The sequence below is a fragment of the Leucopleurus acutus genome (assembly GCF_964270905.1).
Source record: "Leucopleurus acutus genome assembly, chromosome: 8".
Classification (NCBI taxonomy): Eukaryota; Metazoa; Chordata; class Mammalia; order Artiodactyla; family Delphinidae; genus Leucopleurus; species Leucopleurus acutus.
The window spans coordinates 102778181-102798468 of NC_139151.1; the positions used below are offsets into that span (position 1 = coordinate 102778181).

A 20288-nucleotide genomic window follows, 5' to 3' on the forward strand; every position below is an offset into this window, starting at 1 on the left:
CTCAGGCTTCTCCACCTGAAAGGAGCTCAACTCCATCACTGACATCTGTCAGCAAGCTGGGGCCCGTTCTGGGGCTGCCGCTGAGGGTGGCAGGGTGCTCAGAGCCAGTTCATCCTGGCCTAGGATGCCACCTTCGTCCTCAGCGTTCAGAGGGCCCCTGGACCTGAAGAACTTCACCATGGCACGGACCTGGGGCAGCTCCAAGAATGTCTCCACGGTCAGCAGCATGGCCAGGAGCCCCAGGAGCAAGTACCCTGGGGAGGAGAGGTTACTAGGGCGGCGCTCAGGGTGCGGACGATGCTCCCCACTCCCCTCCCAGAAAGTGACCAGCCCTCACAATTCTCTTAGCACTTGGGACTAAACCTCCCCACCCTGCCCTGGGGCAGGGTCCTTCCAACCCGTGAGGCTCAACCTCCCCAGTGGCTTATGGGAGTTGTAGTCCAGGCTCCTCTTCCCTCCTCTCCTCCCTGTCACGCTCCTTGGCAGCTGGACTCACCCAGAAGTGCGAACTGGCCAAGGTAGTAAAACACTGGATGCAGGCCATGGTCATGGCCAGGCAGCAGGTCCCCCAGGCCGATGGTGCTGAGTGAGCTGAAGCAGAAGTAGATGGCCTCCAGCAGGCTGCAGTCGCCCTGCAGACCCCACAGCACCAGTGCTGGCAGCAGCACGAAGATACCAGCCACTAGCAGGCCCAGCCCAGATGCCTGCAGTAGCGCAGCCCTGGCCGGCGTCAGCTGCCAATGGATGGCTACCCAGGCACCCGGGCGGCTGAGCAGAGGCAGCAGGCAGTGGCGCAGTGCAGCCACAAGTGCTAAGGAGGCTGGCAGCCCCAGGGCCGTGTAGACCACACAGAAGGCCTTTCCACCTGCCGATAGTGGGGCCATGTGGCCATAACCTGGAGAGGAGAGAGACAAGGGTAAAGAGCACCTGAGTGGGATGCCTGCCGGGTACCCACTTCCTCCAGCCTCCCTCCGGTAGAAGGCTGCCCTCTGGTGGCTGAGATTGCTGGAACTGTTCAGGCAGGGGCTCTGTCTGCCTCTGCTCTTCATTCACTTGGGGTCTTACTCAAGTCCCTTAACCTCTCCGGGCCACTCTTTTATTTTCTGGAACAAGAAAGGATTAAAAGAGACGGTCCCCTCAGGCCTCTTGTAGCTGGGACAGTTCTGAGAGCTGCTGTCCTACCCCAAGGCAGCCTGGCTTCCTGAGAGATTCCTCAGCTCTGCCCTTGACTCCCACTTCCAAACCCACCAGGTGAAATGTTACCCCTTCTTTCATTCCCCAAAGGTATATCAAGTTATCCTGGGTGCCAGGTCTTGTGCTGGAATCAGAGTCTGCCCAGGCTCCAGTGGGGAAGGCAGGCAGGAAAAACAGTCAGGACACCTGACACGAAGGGCTGCAAAAGAGGCAGCGCACATGAGAGAAGGCATTCAAGGCTGGAAAAGTGTGTGCAAAGGCAGGGAGAGGTGAAAGAGCGGGGCATGCTGGGGGAACAGGGTCGGCTGGTCCAGGGCTGTAAACACAAATACCTAGAGGAGTCAGAAGTAAGACAAAAGGGAGTGGTGGGGACTGGGGTGGGCTGGAGAGCATGTGCTCTGCCCCCAGGGCAGGCCCTGTTCTACTCCACAAGGATTCTGGCTCAGTGCAAATAGGTTTCCCAATTTTTCCAAAAGAAGATAGAAAATGGGGCTTCCCTGGTGGCTCAATGGTTAAGAGTCCTCCTGCCAATGCAGGGGACACAGGTTTGAGCCCTGGTCTGGGAAGATCCCACATGCTGCGGAGCAACTAAGCCCATGCACCACAACTACTGAGCCTGTGCTCTAGAGCCCATGAGCCAGAGCTACTGAGCCCACGTGCCACAACTACTGAAGCTCACACGCCTAGAGCCCGTGCTCTGCAGCAAGAGAAGCCACCGCAGTGAGAAGCCTGCACCCCACAATGAAGAGTAGCCCCCGCTTGCTGCAATTAGAGAAAGCCTGCGCACGGCCAACGAAGATCCAACGCAGCCAAAAATAAATAAATTTTTTAAAAAGATGGAAAATGGCCTTTAAAAAATATTCAGACACTTTGCAGGACAAATCCCCCCAGGGCTGTGGGTCCCATTGCTTTATTCCTCTGGGCCCTCACACATGCTGTTCCCTCTGCCAGGAATTCCTTCGTGTCTATCTCTGTGCCCTCTTGCCTTGGCTACCATCTCATGGGGACTTCCTCCCCCGGGAGCCTTCCCTCACACTCCTTCTGGGATGGTGGTCCTGTATCCCCTGCGTTCACTCCATTTCCCTCCATCCAAGAATCCATCCCATAATTCATGTTCCCAGACTTGCCTCAGGCCCGCAGGGTCTGGGCACCTCTCCTGGGTCTCAAAGGGTGCCTGGGGCTGGGACTGAGGAGCCCACACCCCTCCTGGCAGTTGAAGTTGAGGCACTAGTTGGGGTGTGTTGGTGTGGGGAGCCCCAGCTGTGATGACAGGCCTAATGAGGCCTGGGCTCTGTCTAGCACTTTGGGGCTGGGGGAAGGGCTGCACCCCCAGGGACCCCAGGTAGCAATGGCCTCAAGCGCCCCTTCCTGCCCGGCCTCCTGGCGGCCTTACCTGTGGTGGTGAGGAGGCTGGCAGTGAAGAGTAGGGCTGAGGGCAGATCCCAGTTCCTGGCCTGGGAGCCATTGCCTAGGCTGGAAACCCCGTGGGCCTGGGCTGCCAGGGCGGTGCCCAGCAGCTCTTCCAGTGCCCTGGGTGGCAGGCAGGCCCTGTACTCCGCCTGGAAAGTGGCCAGCTCGGCCCTGAGGTTGGCCTGGAGCTGGAGTGCTGGAGGCCCCTCCAGGGCCTGGAGCACTGCAGCCCCAAGCCCCAGGGCTAGCAGGTGGGCCACAACCAGTAGCCCGTATCGGGCCCAGGGCCTCAGAGCCCCCATGGTGTGCCGCCCAGAGTCCATCAGAGGTGCCCTGGGAGCCGACTGCTCCACCACAGGCACCTGGGAGGGGCCGGGCAGGGTGGGGCTGGGAGGAGGTGCAGCGTGGGTGGCTGGCGAGGGAGGGAAGCCTGGGACAGCAGCTGGGGTGAGTGGGGCTGGGAGGGCGAGGCGAGGCGGTGAGCTGGATAACTCCTCCCAATTTCTGGGGCAAGAAGTTTTTTGCCCAGTTCGCCAAAGCTGGGTGGTCGGGTGGTGGGTGGTCCGGGGGGGGATGGAGGAAGGCGAGACCCCAAGAGGTAACTTGACCGGCTCCCAGTCACACTGTGGTGGTTTATTCAGGGATGAGCTCACTCAGGCACAGACCCCATTCACCCGCTCAGCAGGTGCCCGGACCCAGAGGACGTTAGGGGAGAGGACAGACCAGGTCCCTGCCCTCCTGGTGTTCCCACAAGAAGCCTGTTGGCAAGGACGCAGGACAAGTTCACATCATCACAAGCTCCCTGAAGGAAACGCCCCGGGTGATGGGGGAGAGTTCTGGGGGAGCATCACCTGGGAAACTCCTCTGAGGAGCGGCATCTCAGCTGGGGGGAGAAGAGGCCAGGCCAGGTGGGAAAGAGCTAGGGTGGTGAGAGAAACAGAGGCCTGCTGGGGTGGGGCGGAGTTGGGGGTCAGGACACAGGGCCTTGAGGACAAGTGGCTCAGGGGACCTATGGAGGGGCTAGTGCAGGCATCCCGGATGGAAAGGTGGCGGCCTGGGCTGTGGAGTGGGAGAGGGCAGGTGGGGCAGGGTGGCGAGGCGAGGACAGGAGTGGGGGATGCCCGGAGCTCCCTGGACGGATGATGCCCCCTCCACTCCCAGTGCTTCCTGAGAGCCCTTCACGCCCAGCCCTCCTGAGTCCCCACCCTGGTGAACGCTGGAGCCACAGTAGGTCTGGCTGCCATGGAGTGCGCAGGGGACGGGGAAAGGGAGCCCGGACCCCGCCTCCCATAAACCATGGAGGGGCTGAGCCCAGGGTCCCCTGCCCTAGGGCGTGGTGTGGGAGGGGTAGTCCGCAGAACCCCATGGCATTAAGAGAAGCTTGAGCGGAGCCAGGTGTCAGGGTGGGGGCCCCCTCTTGTATCCAGACCATGGGATAGAAACAAACCCAGGACAAACCACCAAGAGGCCACCCAGAGGGCTGTGGGCTCCTGAGTTCAGCGAGCTGCCTGGGGTGGGAGCAGCATGGCCGGGAGGGCATCCCGGGGGAGGTGATGTTGTTGCTGGGCCTTAAGGATGAGCCGGGACCACCCAGCAACAGGAAGAATCAGAGCAAACACAGTTGCTTGAAATGGTGGGAAAGGCTTAGTGAGGGTGGGAGAAGATGGGTGAGGCCCGAGCGTGTGGGTGCCAGGGAGGCTGAGAAGGGCCTTGAATGCCTGGTGATGAAGCGGACTTGATCCCAGGAGAGGGATGTGGTGCAGAGCATCCCAGCCTAGGCCCATGCTGAGGGCATGAGGTCCCCAGGGTCATGTGACGGTTTGGATCCCCTGGTTACCTCCAAGAAAGTGACAGGCTGTGCTTGGGGAGACAGCTTGGGGAGTTTATTTGGCTTCATTGGATCCCGAGGCCATGGCCCCAACCCTGGCCGGGGCAGCAGGAAGGCACCCAGAGAGCCCCGGCCCCAAATGACCCCCGGGGCAGGGGGGCCCAGGCACGAAGCCCTGGGGCAGGGGCCACAGTAGCAGGACTTGGTCAAAAGTGCTGGTGACAGCTAAGGCCGGCCCCTCTCCCCTGCACCTCCCCTCCTCCCTGCACCACCCCTGGGGGCAATTCCCTGAGTCAGGCTCTGGTCCTCCCAACCAGCTGGGTACAGTGTTGGGCCCCAGTGGGGCGGGTAAGTCGGGGGACCTGCACGTTGCAGGTGTGGAGGGGTGCAGGCCCCCCGTCCAGTGTGAAGGCTTCCTGTGCAGTGTAGTGTTCCTGACCCCCAGGGGGGGCGGGGTCCCTGGGCGAAACCAAGGCAGCTACAGAGGCATGACCGGCTTCTATTCCAGTGTATGCTGAGGCTCCTGGAGGGCGGTGGGCGCGTGGGGAGCAGCCCGGCCCACTCAGGGCCCTGCCTCTGGCGCCCACGGGGCCTGGGCACCCACGTCTTTGGTCTGCGCCCTGCAGTCCTGAGGGCCCCCTCGGAAGGGGTTGGCGGGTGGAGAGTCCCAGAAGGGGTCTGAGTCTGGGAACAAGGTCCAGGGTGCCCGGCGGGGTGCAGGCTGTGGCGAGGGCAGGGGTGAAGGCCGTGGCCCGGCTGACACAAAGCTCCATGGGTCGATGCGGCTGCGAAGGGGTGAGGGCCGAGGTCGACTGATGAGGCCCAGAGGCGGTGAGCGTGGGGTACCTGGGGTGCCAGGAGCGGAGCGTGATATCCCTGGTGGGGGCGAGACGGCGCTTCCTATGAAGGGAGGGGGAGAGGGCCGAGGTCAGGCAGTCACCAACTCCTGGGTGTCCCCGGGAGGCACTGCCCTGCTCTGGGCCTCAGCTTCCTCATCTGTACAGTGAGTTACGGGACTCATAGCTTCCACGGCCCTTCATGCTTGGGGGCGCATCTGTTTACTACGTAGCAGTTAAGAGTGAGGAGTCCTCTGGAGCAGAGGGACCTGGGCTTGGATCCCAGCTCGGCCACTTACTAGTGGGAGCCTGGAGTCCCTTGATATTTCATCTGAAAAACAGGTATAACCAGAGTACCTAGTTCACAGCCTTGTTTCCGTAACTGAATGAGGCAACCTCTGTAAAGCACTAGCAACAGTGCCTGGCACTAGTTCGCTAGCGTCATCATCTTCGTTATTTCTATTATCTCACAACTGGCCTGGCCTGGCCCCTGCCCCCCCCCCCCCCCATGGATGGCTGAACAGGGAACTCAGTTCTCTATGGTGCATCCTCATTGCCCTGAGGGGGCGGTCTGGGGTCCAGCAGACAGCTGTGGCCCCGGCTGTACTGCCCTGCGCGTCCCCACCAGCCCCTCCTCCCCTCTGTCACCAGGCAGAGGCCACTCACCGCGCCTCTCCTCTTCGCGCCGGGGACTCTTGGCTGACGGCTGGCCGGCGGGGACACCCAGTTCCAGCAGCAGGGGCGCGGGGGAGGGCGAGCCGGGGGCGTCGGGGCTCAGCGGGGAGGCCTGGGCGTCCGGCATCTCGGGGGAGAAGCGGATGAGCGGGGAGGGGGGCGGCTCGGCGGGGGACGGCGTGGGCAGCGGGGCGCGGGGCGTTGGCGGGGGCTCCCCGCGCTCGCGGCCCGGTCCACCCGGGGGCTGCAGGTCGCGGCCGAGGCCCAGCGAGGCGAGCAGGGCGGTGCCGCGCAGCAACGCGCGCTGGATCAGCTTGGGCGTCCCGGAGCCGCTGCCGCGCTCCGCCGGGCCCGGCCGCCGCGGCTCCTCGGGCTCCGGGCTCGGCCGCGGGGGGTTACCTGGTGGCGGGTACACAGGTTAGGCCGACTTCGGGGGGACCCCTCGGCGGCCCTGGAGCAAGGACTGGCTTCTGCTCCCCTCTGACGGCCAGCCCAACTCCTCCCAGGCCGCCGCGCCTCCCCCAGCAGACACACTTTCTGGCCTTTCAGAAGGGGCGGGGCCGGGCAGGGTGGGGTGGGCATCGCAGTCGGAGGAACCAGCAGGAGCCAAAAGCCTGGGAGGCAACCAGGTGCCCTGGAGCCCAGAGATGGAGGGTGGGCTGGAGGGCAGGCAGGGGATCCACCAGCAAGCAAGCTGAGGCCACATCGGGGCCTCAGTGGATATCTGGAAGGGTCCGGGGACAGGTCTGGGACCCGTGCTCTGTGCCCACCTCCTTCCTGGCTGGGCAGCCCTGGTCCTTCTGCTCGCCCGCCCCCCTCCAGCGGGAGCACACAGGTCAATTCCAATGTACACAACAGCCCTGAGAGGCACGCATCACTGTCCCTATTCCAGAAATGAGGAAGTTGAGGCTCAGAGAGATGAGCTGTTTGCGTCAGGCCTGAGCTGAATGATTTAGGGGCATTATGTTGTCTGATCCTCATGGCCCAGGCTTGGAGAGGTTAAGGGCTCAGCTAAGCCTGAACTGCCCTGGATTTCGGGACATCTGTGTCCTAACCTGTGGGCCTAGGGTTGGCCCGACTCCATTCTAGACCACCTGGGGTGGGTCTGGGGAACCTGTCATTGAGGACATAGGGCAGTCTGTGATGGCTTCCCACAAACCCCAATTTTGTCAGGTCCTCCTTAGCTCTAGAACCTGCCATGGCTTTCCACTGCCACTAGAAGAAAGTCTAAGCTCCTTGTCTGGGTTTCAAAGCCTTCTCTCTCTTCCTTGGGCCTGCCTGGAGTGGAGCGCTGGGCTGGGTGTCCAGAGGAAGAAATGCAAAGCTGGGAAAAGTGAGTTTCTGCTATGAACCAGGACTTTGCTTGGGGTCCCTGTCCTCAACCACAACCCTTACCCCATCTTTCTCTATTTTTTTTTTTGGCCACACCAGGCGGTGTGCGGGATCTTAGTTCCCTAACCAGGGACTGAACCCGCGCCCTTGCCAGTGAGAGCACAGGGGTCCTAACCACTGGACCGCCAGGGAATTCCCCCCATCTCTCTGACTCTTATACCCCCACCCCACCCCACCCCTGCAGTGACCACTGCCTTCTAAAATGCAAATCTGCTAAAGACAAGTCTGCTTCAAAAGTCCCCCATCAATTTCCAGGCCCTTCCTGAACTGGCTCCTGCCTGCCTTTCCACCTTCACTCATTCATTCAACAAACATCTGCTGCCCCATGTGCTGGGGCTGCACTGGGCTCCACAGACCGAGGGGATGCAGGCCTGAACCCCACTTGCTGCTTCAGGCCTGTGAGTCCCTGGCTCTCAGCTCTCCCTCTGAGTTCCAACCTGGATTCCTCTTCCTCAGGTGTGGTGGGCCCCACGGCTGTGCACACACTATTCCCTCCGCTCAGCACACCTTCCCCACCTCGGCTCTCAGTGATCCCTTATTTACCATTCAAGACCCAGCTGAGATGTCACATCCTCTGTGAAGCTATGACATTCTGATTTATAAAAAAGCATATATCTTGTCTTCATCTCATACCTGGTACAGAACTCCCCAAACCCTCGGAATTTCCTAAGTGTTAGAATGATAAAGGTGAAAGGAGCGCCTTTTGTTATTCATAAGGAGCTCTTTTAACCACATCTGAGTTCATACTGATGCAGTCATTTTTGGAAAGCTCCTAAGGATGGGGTCTGGTTGCCAAGGGAACGAACTATATGACTAGAGGGTTAGAACTTTCAGCCTCCACCGGCACTGGGAAGGGGAGGAGCTGGAGATTGAATCCCATCACCAATGGCCAAGAATTTAAGCAATCAATCGTGTCCATGTAATGAGGCCTCCATAAAAACCCAGCCAAAGGGTTCCAAGAACTTCTGGGTGGTGAACCGGTGGAGGCGCTGGGGAGGTAGCGTGCCTGGAGAGGGCGTGGACACTCTGTGTCCTCCCACATACTCTGCCCTACACATCTCTTCCATCTGGTTGTTCTTGACCTGTAACCTTTTTAATAGACTGGTAATCTAGTAAGTAAATGGCTTTCCTGAGCTTTGTGAGCTGTTCTAGCAAATCATCAGATCTGAGGAGGGGGTTGTGGGGCCCTCTGATTTATAGCTGGTTGGTGGGGAGCACAGGTGACAACCCGAACGTACAACTGGTGTCTGAAGTGGGGAGGAGCAGTCCTGTGGGCCTGAACCCTTAACCTGTGGGGTCTGACACAAACTAACTCCAGGTAGGCAGTGTTAGAATTGCATTGGATTGTAGGACCCCCAGCTGGTGTCCCAGAATTGGTCAGTGTGGGGAAAACCCCCAGGCATCTAGTGTCAGAAGTGAAATGAGTAGAATGGAGAGGAAAACAAGAGGTTTTTCCTCGTTTAGAAGCTTTGCCAGAATCCCCTGTAGCCTGTGCGGTTCTTGCTCGCGTTATGCCTTGTACAGCCCTCGCCCCACCACGTACTACTCCCTACTGTCCTTGTCTATTTCTGAGTCTGCTTTTCCACCAGACTAGGCCCTCCCCAAGGTCAGGGCAGTGTTGATCTCTAGCACATCGATGCCTGGCTCATAATACATGTCAATACATGTTTGATGGAAGAGTCCATTCTTACAATCCTTGTGACAACCATGTAAGGTGACTGCTGTTACGCTACTTTACAGGTGAGGAAACTGATCATTTACAGTGAGTTTAAACAGAACAGGGAAAAACATGTTTAAAACAGGCAAGAAAAATGGAACAAAGTGCAGTGAAGCTGGAGGTCAGCACACAAACTAAGAATGGAAGGAAGTTCCTGAGGCCGATATTCTGAGAAACCGAGGTTCCCAAAAGTAAGCGACTTGCCCCAGGTAACTCGGCAAGGATTTTAATTTGCCTCTAAGCTCCCTGGCAGTAAGAGTTGGCAACCCTGTTGTTAAGGAGAAAGAGAAAAAACATGCTTGACCCAGAGACGAAGGTGAAATCGCTTCTGTGGGACCTCACAGAGAGGACACGGCCACGTGGTAGTTAGCGGCTCCAGGGCAACAAGCTTCAGGCGGCAGTTGCTCTCAGTGCAGGCTGACTGCGCCCACCAATCTGCCACTCATTGCAACCGGTTCCCCAGGGGCCAGAACACCCAGGTGCGGACAAGGGGTGGGAGCTGGGGCTCCCCGGTGGTGTGGCTAATGCCTGGGACAGTCTCACAGGGTCTTTGATTCTTAGCCAGGTTTTTCACTCTGTGGGTGGTTGGGAGGTCAAGGTCATGCACTCATAGGTGGGCCCAAGATGGCTGGAGGGTGGGCTTGCACCAGGGGAACCAAGTGCTCAGCCAGCAGCTGGGCTGGGACAGGTGATATCCTTTTAGGTAAGAGGGCAAGCCAGAGAAAGATGGGGTCCAGGCCATTGTGTCGCTGCTCCTGGGAGCTCAGGGAGAGTAAGGCCAAATGGATCTGCAGAATATGGTCAGGGGCTCCTTCAGACTACACACCCAGGTTGACAAGGACCTCAAGTTCTCCATTGACCCTTCTGGCCTGGGGCATTCTAGAGCAGGTGACTACAAGCAGCCCCCTTGGCCTTCCAATTCTCAGTTCAGTGCCTGCAGCACAGCTAGCTTGGGGCAATGCAACTGCTGGAGCAGAAAATGGTGTGGCAGACGGGGCTCCAGGGCCCTGCCTCTGGAGTCAGACCTGGGCTCAAATCCCTGTTCTGCTGTATGCCCTATTTCAAACCACTTAACCTCTCTGTGCCTCAGTTTCCTCCTCTATAAAATGGCACACAGGAAGGACCCAATAAACGTTTGCTGTTATTGTTACTGCGAAATGTAGCTCAGGTAATGGTGGAGGTGACGCGCTGGGTGGGGTGAGAGGCGTGAGTCTAACTTGTTTGCTGAATAGGACTCTGGTCTGATGACAGTTGAGCCAGGTCCTATATTCTGGCTGCGAGAAGCAGGTACAGCTGGGGGCTCTAAAGGGACCCACGGGCAAGGGAGGCTGCAACTTTCTAGTCCCTGCCAATGCTGGGCAGTGCTGAGCTGAGCCCTTGTCCCTCTGACACAGGAGCCCCAGTTTCTGCTAACCCCCTAGCTTCCCAAGTAGTTTGTATGTGAGAAACCCTTTCTTCAAGTGAAAGTTTCTGGGAAAGCTCACTACGAGCATGAGAGTCAAAGTCTCCCTGGGTTCAAATCCTTAGCTGGGGGATTTAGGCAGATTACTTTACCTCTCAGAGCCTCTGTTTTCTCATCTCTCAAATGGGTATAATAATCCCTCGTGAGATTGTTGCTTGGATGGAATGCCTGACACACAGTAAGTGCTATTGCCATTATTTAAAACAGAAAAGTCCAGAACTGCCCCAGATGCAGTGAGTCGGCCCTAGATCCCCACCCGTTCAGATTTCTTATCCTCTTCTCCACCTACAGGCTCCCCAGAAGGGACTCTGAGAAGCACAGTGTGGCAGCCACTTTTCTAGCTCCACCCCACATGCACAGTTTCCTTCTCTTGTCTCGGCCCAGCTTCCCCTGGGTCCCAAATGCGGGGCACCGTTCCTTGTTTTCCTGTCTTCCCTAGAGCTTGCTGAGGGCACAGCAGCTGCCACAGGGCCAGGGGAGAGCCCTCTTGCAGGCCAGCCCTGAATAGGGTCCCTGAGGCCTAGGCTGGATCCAGCTCAGTTGTGGGCTGATGGGTCAGACCTGGGTTCTAGGAATGGCTTGCCTTGCAGGCTGGCTTCTTGTAGCCTGCCCATAGGACCCACAGGAGTGCAGCAACAGTCTGCTGGGGGGAGACAAGGCCACTCACCATTGAGCATGGGGGGTGTGGAAGGAGATCCTAAGGGGGATGAGTCATCTGAATCCAGGTACCACGTGGCTTCGTCCATGCGGGACCTTCTCCTGGTGAGGGGACGAGAGGGGAGTTGTGCTTCGTGAATCTCAGGACTGTTGGGAGGCAGAAGACACTCGGTGGGTGGCACTCAGGCACTCACCTCCCGTTCTGGGCTTCTCCGGGCTTGGGGGAACTGGGCCCCCAGGCCCAGCATGCTCGCCGCTCTCCATTGCTTGAGTCCTCTAGACGTCTTGGGGACTGTCGGCCCCATGCCTGGCCTGGTTCTGCAGGCTCCACTGTGGCGGGCAGGGGGAGGGGGGAATGGAAGGAGTCTGAGCTGAGGTCAAGAACCCTGATCCTTGTCCTCCCATCATGAGAATCAAGCTCCAGGGGCAACTTCTTGGAGGATTGGGGTGGAGTGTGGGTCAGGCTGGGCCCCATCCCATTCCCAGGGTGAGCTTTGGGCCACAGAGAATCTGAACAGAACTGGGGTAGGTGGGTGTGGGGTCCTGGGACTGGCAGTGAGGCATCTCATCTAGTCCTTCTTCACCCGGCATTTGCTGCTTAGTAGTTAGTACAGCCACTACAGCAAACTGCGTGGGTTTGAATTCTGACTCTGCCACTTGCTAGCTGTGCAACATTAGGCAGTTACTTTTCTCACTTTTCTCATCAGTATAACTTATATAATAACAAGGACATCTACCTCACAGGGTCTTCGTGAGGAATTAATATTAGCAAAGTGTTTAGGAAAATGAATGGGACATAGTGTCATACAATTGCTAGACTGAAAAAAGTTGTAAAATGCATGCTGCTTGGGGAACTTAGAGGTTACCAGTTTAGACAGATAGGGGAGGGCGCCTGGGAGCAGGGGGGAAGAGGAGGAGACAGTGTGTGGGATCTACTTCCAAGGATAAGGTTTGACTGACAAAAGGATAAGGTCTGGGGGTAAGGGCATGGGCAAGGGGAGGCGAAGTTTCTTACACTGGATGGCCCGGAACCGGGGGAAGGTGGGCGAGTCCCCAGCCCCGACCTCGAAGACGTTTCTCCTCCTGTCCAGGCCGGGAGAGGCCTGCACGGTGATGCGGTGTTTGAAGTCTGGGGTTGGGGGGGAAGCAGGGCGCATGTTTGTGGTGAAGGAGAGACTGGATCCTAACCTGCAGGGCCCCTCGGCAGTTCCCAGGCCACGCAGGCAGTGCTGGAACAGGGCCTGGCATAGTGGCTGGGTGACTGGGGTCGGCCTCACTGCCTTGCTGGGGCCCAGGCTCTCCGTAAGGAAAGCAGACCTCTTACGCGGAGAAGCGCAGCGGAGTCGGAGATTCCCAGGAGGCGGCCCACCCCACTCCCTCGGCTTTCTCAGAACTTTCATGAGCCCCGCCCCTTCCCGGCCGTAGCCATTCCCAGGCCGACATGCAAATATTCCCGCCAAAACCCGCCCACAAACGAAAACACACTCCTGGCCCCTCCCCTTCCAGCCTCGTCTTACAGGCCCACCCACCAACGCCCTAGACCAATCCCGGTGTGGCCAGCACACCCGCCTGACCCCACCCCTCCGCCCACGAAGCCAATGGCGGGCGGCGTGCTGGGACCCGCCCCTTACCGAGCGGCATGCTGATGCGCTCGCCGCCGTCGCGCGCGCGGAGTTTGCTGCGCTTGAAGGTTCCGCGGCGGCGGCGAACGTGTGGCCGTTCGCGATCAACTTGCTGCAATAGAAGCGTCAACTCGCGCTCGAACACCTCCAGCTCCCACTGGGCCAGCAGGTGCTCGCGCCGCCGCAGCTGCTCTGCCTGTGACCGCTGCTCACGCGCCGCGCGGGTCAGCTCCTCCTCGCGGCTCAGTAGTTCCTGTGCCCGGGACAATGGAGGCGGTGGAGTCAGTCGGGTACGGTCTCAGACGCTCACCCCCACCTTCTGCCCCATGGAAACCGGGGAGACATTCCTTCCCGGCGTCCCCTTCCAACCCTGGGACCCCGACTCCTCCCACCTTTTCTTTGGCCCGCAGCTCGTCAAAGAGGCCTTGGATCTCGCGCTTCCAGCCTTCCTGCATGGAATGGAAGGAGTCCCGCGGCATTTCCCGCAGGACCTGCGCCTCTAGTGCCTCCAACTGCTGAAGGATGGAGGCGAAGTCGGGCCTGCGGTGGGGATCCTGCGCCCAGCAATCTGGGGAAACGGAGTGGAGGGGGGACAGGATAAGAAGGGGTCTGTGAGTGGATATGTCCTGGGCCAAGGAGCTCTGCCCCTCACCCTCCTGCCCCATCCCCTTACCGGCCATGAGCTGTGCGAAGGGCTCGGGGCAGGTGGATGGGATGGGCAGTGTGAGCTTGTTAACGGCCACTCCATAGGCTACAGCAAGGCAGTCGATGCCACGGTAGGGCACCTCCCCAGTCAGCAGTTCCCACAGGAGCACCCCAAAACTGTGGGTGAGACAAAGGGTCTATGTCCCCTCCTCTACTTATTCGTTGCCATTTCATCCCAAGGCAACCAAGAGCTCAGTGGTCTGTGTCCCTCCCTCTGGGCTCTGCTTGTCTGCCCAGCCCTAGATTTTGGCGGCCACCTCTGCCCTCTGCAGCCCCATATCTGTCCAGCCTCCACCCAGCCGCACCTCCAGACATCGCTGCCCTTAGAGAAGGTGGAGGCCTTGATAACCTCAGGAGCCATCCAGGCATAGGTGCCTGCAGCACTCATTTGCGTGGTTTTGTGCCACTCGCGGGCCAGGCCGAAGTCAGTGATCTTCAGGGTCTTGTGCTCCATGTCGTCACCTTCAATGGGCTGCAGCAGCAGAACTGGGGAAGAGAGGAAGGGCTGTGGTGCTCCAGGCTCAGGTGGTGGGGACAAGGGAGGAGCTGGGAGCAAACTGTCATCTGACAGACATCCTGGCTGGGTACTGGGGGCACCGAGGTGAACTGGTCTCAATCTTGCCCTGGAGAGCTCATAGCTGGGGTTGGGGTAGAATCAGACAATAAGCACAAGGCTGGGAAACATTTACCAAGGGGTTACCAGAGGCCAGGCATTTTACACTCAGCATTAGCACTCACACAAAAAAAAGTCTATGAGGTAGACATCATTATCCCCATTTTGCAGAAGAGGAAACTGAGCAATAATTTGATTTAGCCTAGGGCATATGCAAATAAAGCAGATGCCACGACCTGGTCCGTGTGCTTCCAAAGCCAGTGCTCTAGCTTTCTCCTAACCCTGCACGGAATAGAAATGGGCACTATGGGGACCTTCCTGGTGGTCCAGTGGTTAGGACTCCACACTTCCACTGCACAAGGCACGGTTCAATCCCTGGTTGGGGAACTAATATCCCGCATGCCATGGTGTGGCCAAAAAAAAAAAAGAAAGAAAGAAGTGGGCAATATGGCAGCCTCTCAGCATTTGTAACTTTGATTTCAAGAGAAACCTGTGTCTTGTCATTTTGCTGAGGCAGGAGTGTGAATCAGAACCTGCCTCGGGGTGGGGAGCAGGAGGGAACCCCCTCGTGAGAAAGGAAGCCCAGCAGGCACTACAGACCCCTGGTGTCCATGTCCCATTGTGGCTAGCGCACCCGCTCCCAGGGGAAAGATTCCAAAAGATATCCACTGATGCAGCTGGATGTGAAGAGAGAGAAGGGGGTATAAGAAAGTGGTGGTTCTTGGCTAGAAAGGAGTTTGGGACAAATGTAGTAGTGGACAGACGTGGCAAGGGCTGATGGCTTTGTCCCAAATGGGGCCACCATACTCTGTACAGAGAGGAGAAGCAGCAGCTTGCAAATCTCTCACCAGGAAAAGCATGGCTCAAAGGAGAGAAGTTTTAGAGGAATAAAAAGAGGACAAAATTATAGAATTTTCAAGGTTCTGAAGAGGCCTCTCTACTTTTCTGGTTATAGCCAACTGCATTGTAGAGAAGTGACATCCAAACCAATGACATTTCTGAACACACGTCCTTTCAGGGCACACCTCTCAGCAATCCTGCCCAGAGTGACAGCACCATAGTGGGGGCAGAGGACATGGGCACCTAATACAGCCCGGCGAGTCAGGGAAGACTTCTCAGAGGAGGTGACAGAAGCAGGGTATTCGCTTTTCTAGGTCTAAAGCCACAACTCCTGATCCTGCTGCTGGCCGAGCTCTCTGGGCCTCCTGGGGGCATCTGGCACTGCTGCTCAACCCCTCCCTGCTGTCCTTGGCTCCCAGGACCTCTGGCTGCTTTTGCTGTTTCCTTCAGGGCCTCCCCACCCTTAGCCTTTTCAATGCTGGCGTTCCTCAGAGCCTGGCCTCCCCTTGACCTTGGCCCACTGCCCCCAGGCTGTCCTGGACTCTCCCAGGTGCCAGCTGCCCCCTCCTCACTGGCATCTCCCACATTGGGAGCTCCAGTTCAGAAGTCGATCCAGCTGCCTATCAGCTGCCCTACCTGACGTCTTTATGCCCTCAACAACCACCTTCATCCTTCCACCATGCCTGGCAAATCTTCCCACAATTTCTCAAAATTCAGAGAATGATCCTGCAATCTACCCTCTCCTCTTAGCCAAACCGGGGCTGAGTACTGAACAGTTAAAGCTAGGCATGGCGACCAAACCCACCTCAGAGGGTCATCATGAGTATTAAACAAGATCACCTATTTTTTTTTTTTGGCGGCACCAAGCGGCATGTGGGAACCTAGTTCCCCAGCCAGGGATGGAACCCGTGCCACCTGTAGAGAGGAAGCGCAGAATCTTAACCACTGAGCCGCCAGGCAAGTCCAGCGAGATCACGCTTCTCAAAGCTTTAGCGCGGGATCTGACAGTTGTCCTAAAGATTCTGCTGCTAATCTCTCTCAGATTGACTTTCTCCTCCAACCTCTAACATCTTACTCCCAGCTTCACAACAGCCTCCGGCCCGGCTGCTGAAGACTCAGAACTGGACCATTCAGTAAGCTCTGCGAAAGTTCATTCCAGAGAAGAGCCGCAGCAGGCTGGGGCAGGCAGCTGGAGAGGGACCAGGCAAAGGGATCCATGTACTGGGGCTGGGGGCAGGGACTCCCGCCTCCTCTGGTGCCAGGACCCACCCATCCTCTTGACGGCTGCTTTTCAGTCGGGTCTCTAGCCACTTGTGGTACCTCACAGACTGGTGAATCACCTTCTGCGCCAGTATCTCAAGCTGGGAGGCCAGCCTCCCTTTTTCAGTCAGGTAATCTGAAGTCCAGAGAGGGGCAGCAACTCACTCAAAGTCTCAGGACTTCTTTCTATTGGTGGCCTTTCTGCCGCCTCCTACCCCCCAGCTTGACCTGACACCTGTGAAGCCTTATCCTCACCTCCGTGTCCCCTGCTTTTCTCCAAGTGCCTTGAATTTGTTCCAACCCAAGTTGCTCTTCTGGTGTCTGATGTAGACCTTGGGGATGGGGCGGTCAGGGGTCACTCAGAGGAGAAGGGGCTAGAGATCCCCCTCCCAGCATCCCCTTAGGGCTCCCTGGCCTCTGAAAGGGACCTGGCCCCCAGCCCCCTTCCTGGGCTGCCTCTGTGAAGCTTGGGAGTGGCCTAGGCAGCTTACGCCTCTTCCGCTTCCCTCCCATGGTCCCTACTTCTCCTTTCTGGGAGGCCTGGCTCAGGTCTCCAATGGGGGCGGGGGTCCTTTGGTGGAGAATTGGGGGAGGTCAGGCCCAGGCTGGGCTGGCTGGTCAGTCCTGTGACTCGTGGGCCTAGAGAATTCCCCCTCCTCTCCCTGCCAGGCTTCCTCACAAGGCCCCCATTGTCCAGGAAAATCACGCCATTGTTTCCTGCCTGTGCCCCCCCCATCCCAGGGACTCCCCCCGCCAATGCCGCAGACAGCAGCCCGGGCCTAGAACTGGGGTCTGCGAGGTGGGAGGCCAGGCTCAGCAAGGCTAAGGGCACCCTGCCTGCCTTTCACCACCACCCAGACTCTGGGAGGGAACTGGGGGGGAGTAGGGGCGCAATCCCTGGCTCCTTCCTCTCCCACAAACCCCCTACCCCCAGCTCTTTCCTCCCCTGCAGGCAGCTGGGCTGGGGAGAGAGCAGAGGCTGGAGCAGGGGCAGGAAGCACGCTCAGGGGCAGCAGGAAACGCAGGAAGCGGTGGGGAGGGTGGGGAGCAGGAGCCTGGGCTATTGTTCCATTTTTTCTGGAAAGAAAACTGGAGGAAAAACAGAAGACGGGAGTCCCCTCCCCCCAGGCCTTCGGGGAATCCCCCTCAGGCTGGGGCAGGGAGTGGGGGTCCCTAGATGGCTAGGGCCCAGGGAGGGAGGCTGAGAGGTGGGATCTGCCCCCTACTGTGGATGAGAGGAGTGGGTGGGGTCGCTGGCAGGCCTCCCCAGGCCCCTCTGGCCCTGGCAAGGACTTGGATATCACTGGGCCCTGGTGTTCTGCTCCCCACAAGCTGCTTATCCATGCTCAGCCCAGGCCAGGAGGCTCAAAATATCCATGCTCACCCCTCCAAGAGCCACCCGTGCCTCTCCAGTGACCTCACCGGCCCTTCCTTTTGCTCTACAGCTGCACCTCAGCCCCCAGCAGGCCCAGCCCAGGTACCCACTACCGTGCTGCGGCCTGCCTCCTTGCCTTTGCTCTTGTCAGGCCCTGCATCCAACTGGGTACCTTTCTGAACACTTCCTGCTTTGGGCTTGGTGTGAAGCTCGTCTGCTTCAGAAAGCCCTCCCAACCTGCCACTTGCTTGTCTTGGGCCCAGGCTGGGCAGCGTGTAGGACCTGAAATGGCTGGAGATGGAGTGCCTTACCGCTTGAGTCTTTCTTAGCCCCGCCACGCCCACTCCCAAGTGCTGATTCCAGGCAAAGCCCTCTTGGTGATCCAGCCTTCAAACATCCACACCCATGGCTGAGGATCCACTGTGTGCCGGGCATCGGATGCCCAGCCTGTTAAGCCGTTTCACCCTCCCGATCACTCCCTTTTTACAGAGTCTGAAATCGAGGTTCTGAGTTGAAATAACCAGCTAGAGATCATACAGCCAGGGGGGGAGGGGTGGGGCCAGAATTCCATCCCTGGCCCCAGCTTTGACCACCACGGGGCAGGGGAAGAGGGTGGTTTTTCCCCCTTTGAGATTTCTGTTCTGGAGGAGCTGCCCACCACAAGTGGAGGGGGGAGGAGGCACCAACAGGACAACGGTGAACATCAGGGGAGTTCCCTGCAGATGAGGGGGCGCCAGCACCCAGCACTCCTCCTTCCTTGAGGTAGTGGCCAAGGTTAGGCAAGCTGCTTACGGCCCACGTGAGAGGTTCCAATTTTTTTAACTTGGCAGCTGTGAGCTGCGATCAAGGACTCTTTTTGGGGATGGGGCGTGAAGGACTCTGTGGGGTGCCTGGAACTCCTGCTTTGGGGCTAGTGTGAGCCCACGGGCACCCCGGTCAACTCAGATTCCCCTAGGGGAGGAACTCCTGCCTCTAGTAGATCCCCAGGTAGGCTCAGCTAAGCGTTGTTAGCAGGTGTGTACTTGGGCCATGCCAACCTCCACCCATGCTCCCCCAAACTCACTGTTGTTAGACTTGAGGTCGCGGTGGATGACAGGCACCAGGGCCTCGCAGTGCAGGTAGTGCATCCCACGAGCAATTTGCACGGCCCAGTTGACGAGCACATGGGGGGGCACACGCCGCCCAGCCAGGGCACGGCTGAGGGGCCCGCCGGCAGCATACTCCATCACCAGGCACAGGTTGGGCTCCTCCAGGCACACGGCCTTGAGGGCAATGATGTTGGGGTGTGCCAGCATGGCGAAAAGCCGGGCCTCCTGTCGCACGCTCTCAGCTGTCACGCTGATGTCTTCATCGGGGTCCTGGCGAGCTGCCTTCACAGCCACCAGCTCGCCTCGCCAGCTGCCGCGGTAGACCTTGCCGAAGCCACCGATGCCGATCACCTCCTCCAGCCGCAGCTCCTGGAAGCTGGCCATCTCGCAGGGGGGCGGACCGCCGCCCCGAGACACATAGTTGGACGGAAAGATGCCCACCTGGCCTCCCACCTGGCCCGCCCACCAGCCCTCATCGCCTGAGATAGCTGCATCCCGGGACAGCACCTCCACACGGTCGCCCTTCCGCAGGGCCAGCTCGTCCTGCCCATTGGGCTCGTAGTCAAACAGGGCTGTCCACACAGGGTTGGCATAAGCTGCCGCCTTCGGGGATCCCTCTGGCCAACCTCCGCCGCCGCCCCCACTGCCCCCACTGCCACCGCTGTTCCATGACCCCAGCGGGCTCTTGAGGAAGAGGTTCTTCAAGGGCTCCATGACTGGGAGCTGGCGTTGGTGGGTGTGGGGGACCTTCCCTGGGTGCCCCTGGTCCCCACCCTTGCTGACTGCCGAGGCCCTAGTCCCGGAACCTGGGCATCCGGGCCCTGGCCCTCAGCCCCAGACCCACGCCTCTCTGGGGAGCCAGGAGTGTCGCCTCCCGGCCCCCCGCATCTCGGGCTTCCGGGGGAAGGCGACCTAGGGCAGTGTGGTCAGGCTCGGGGGGTGGGCCCCCGGGGCCTCCGGCGTCTCACCATCGCTGGCACAGAGGGGCCCGGGCGTCCCTCAGTCTGGAGCAGTCCTGGGAGTCTGGCTCCGGCACCCGCCAAGTGTAAGGTGGGGCCAGCAAGGGGCAGCGCCTGGACTCCGGTTGGGTCTCTTTGCGCAGGGGGTGGCTGGAGTGTCTCTAGCTGGGCCAAGCTGCCTCTTCCCGGCTGGGCTCTCTCAACCCGATGGCTCCAACCCCGTTCCCTTCTTCCTCCTCCCTTTGTACTTTGGCCCCGGGGGCGGGAGGCAGAGGTGGAGGGTGGAGTTTCACTTTTTTCCGCTGTTCTCCCTCCTGCAGGAAACAGCATCAGATGACGCGGGCGGGTAGCACCGCTCCCCTCCCAGAGGCTGCGGGGCGACTGGGCCTGGGAGTTCCCGGGTAGGCGGGCAATGAGAGGCAGAAGGTGGTGAAGGGTAGCCCCGATCCCCCATGACAGCAGGTTTAGGGTCCAAGTTGGTTTCTACTAAGGACGGGCCATCCCCACTCTCTACATCCGCATCAGCAAAATTGGGGCAAAGAACCGGGCTCGGGAGAGGGGCAAACCCGAGTTTGGTCTTGGCTCCGAAGTTGCAGGGCTGTGTGACCCATCCTCTCTGCGCCTCATTCTCTTCGTATGTGAAACTGGGGCCTGA

The 20288-nt window shown here is 59.1% G+C and overlaps 2 protein-coding genes across 2 annotated transcripts; both read right to left on the reverse strand.

The window, feature by feature from the left end:
* Window positions 1-48: 48 nt before the first annotated feature.
* Window positions 49-2927, reverse strand: KCNK7 (potassium two pore domain channel subfamily K member 7; the record flags this gene model as incomplete). Its single annotated transcript, XM_082844246.1, has 3 exons — window positions 49-254; window positions 497-895; window positions 2588-2927. The coding sequence occupies 3 exons, from the start codon at window positions 2925-2927 to the stop codon at window positions 49-51; spliced, it is 945 nt and encodes a 314-aa protein (XP_082700372.1).
* Window positions 2928-4862: 1935 nt separating this feature from the next.
* MAP3K11 (mitogen-activated protein kinase kinase kinase 11) lies at window positions 4863-19860 on the reverse strand. The gene is made up of 10 exons (XM_082845301.1): window positions 18650-19860; window positions 13804-13984; window positions 13467-13615; window positions 13186-13361; window positions 12803-13046; window positions 12187-12300; window positions 11366-11501; window positions 11182-11273; window positions 5935-6342; window positions 4863-5332 (listed from the first exon to the last, which is right to left on the reverse strand). The coding sequence occupies exons 1-10, from the start codon at window positions 19386-19388 to the stop codon at window positions 4995-4997; spliced, it is 2577 nt and encodes an 858-aa protein (XP_082701427.1). The 5' UTR covers window positions 19389-19860; the 3' UTR covers window positions 4863-4994.
* Window positions 19861-20288: the final 428 nt, after the last annotated feature.

What these genes read in the sequence shown, in the direction of transcription:
- MAP3K11 (XM_082845301.1), bottom strand. Translation starts at nt 19,388, where the DNA reads ATGGAGCCCTTGAAGAACCTCTTCCTCAAGAGCCCGCTGGGGTCATGG. An exon ending in CCGGTTCCGGGCCATCCAGT is followed by an intron (nt 11,502 to 12,186) that starts GTAAGAAACTTC and finishes TGCCCGCCACAG; the next exon opens with TGGAGCCTGCAGAACCAGGC. An exon ending in GGAGAAGCCCAGAACGGGAG is followed by an intron (nt 11,274 to 11,365) that starts GTGAGTGCCTGA and finishes TCCCCTCACCAG; the next exon opens with GAGAAGGTCCCGCATGGACG.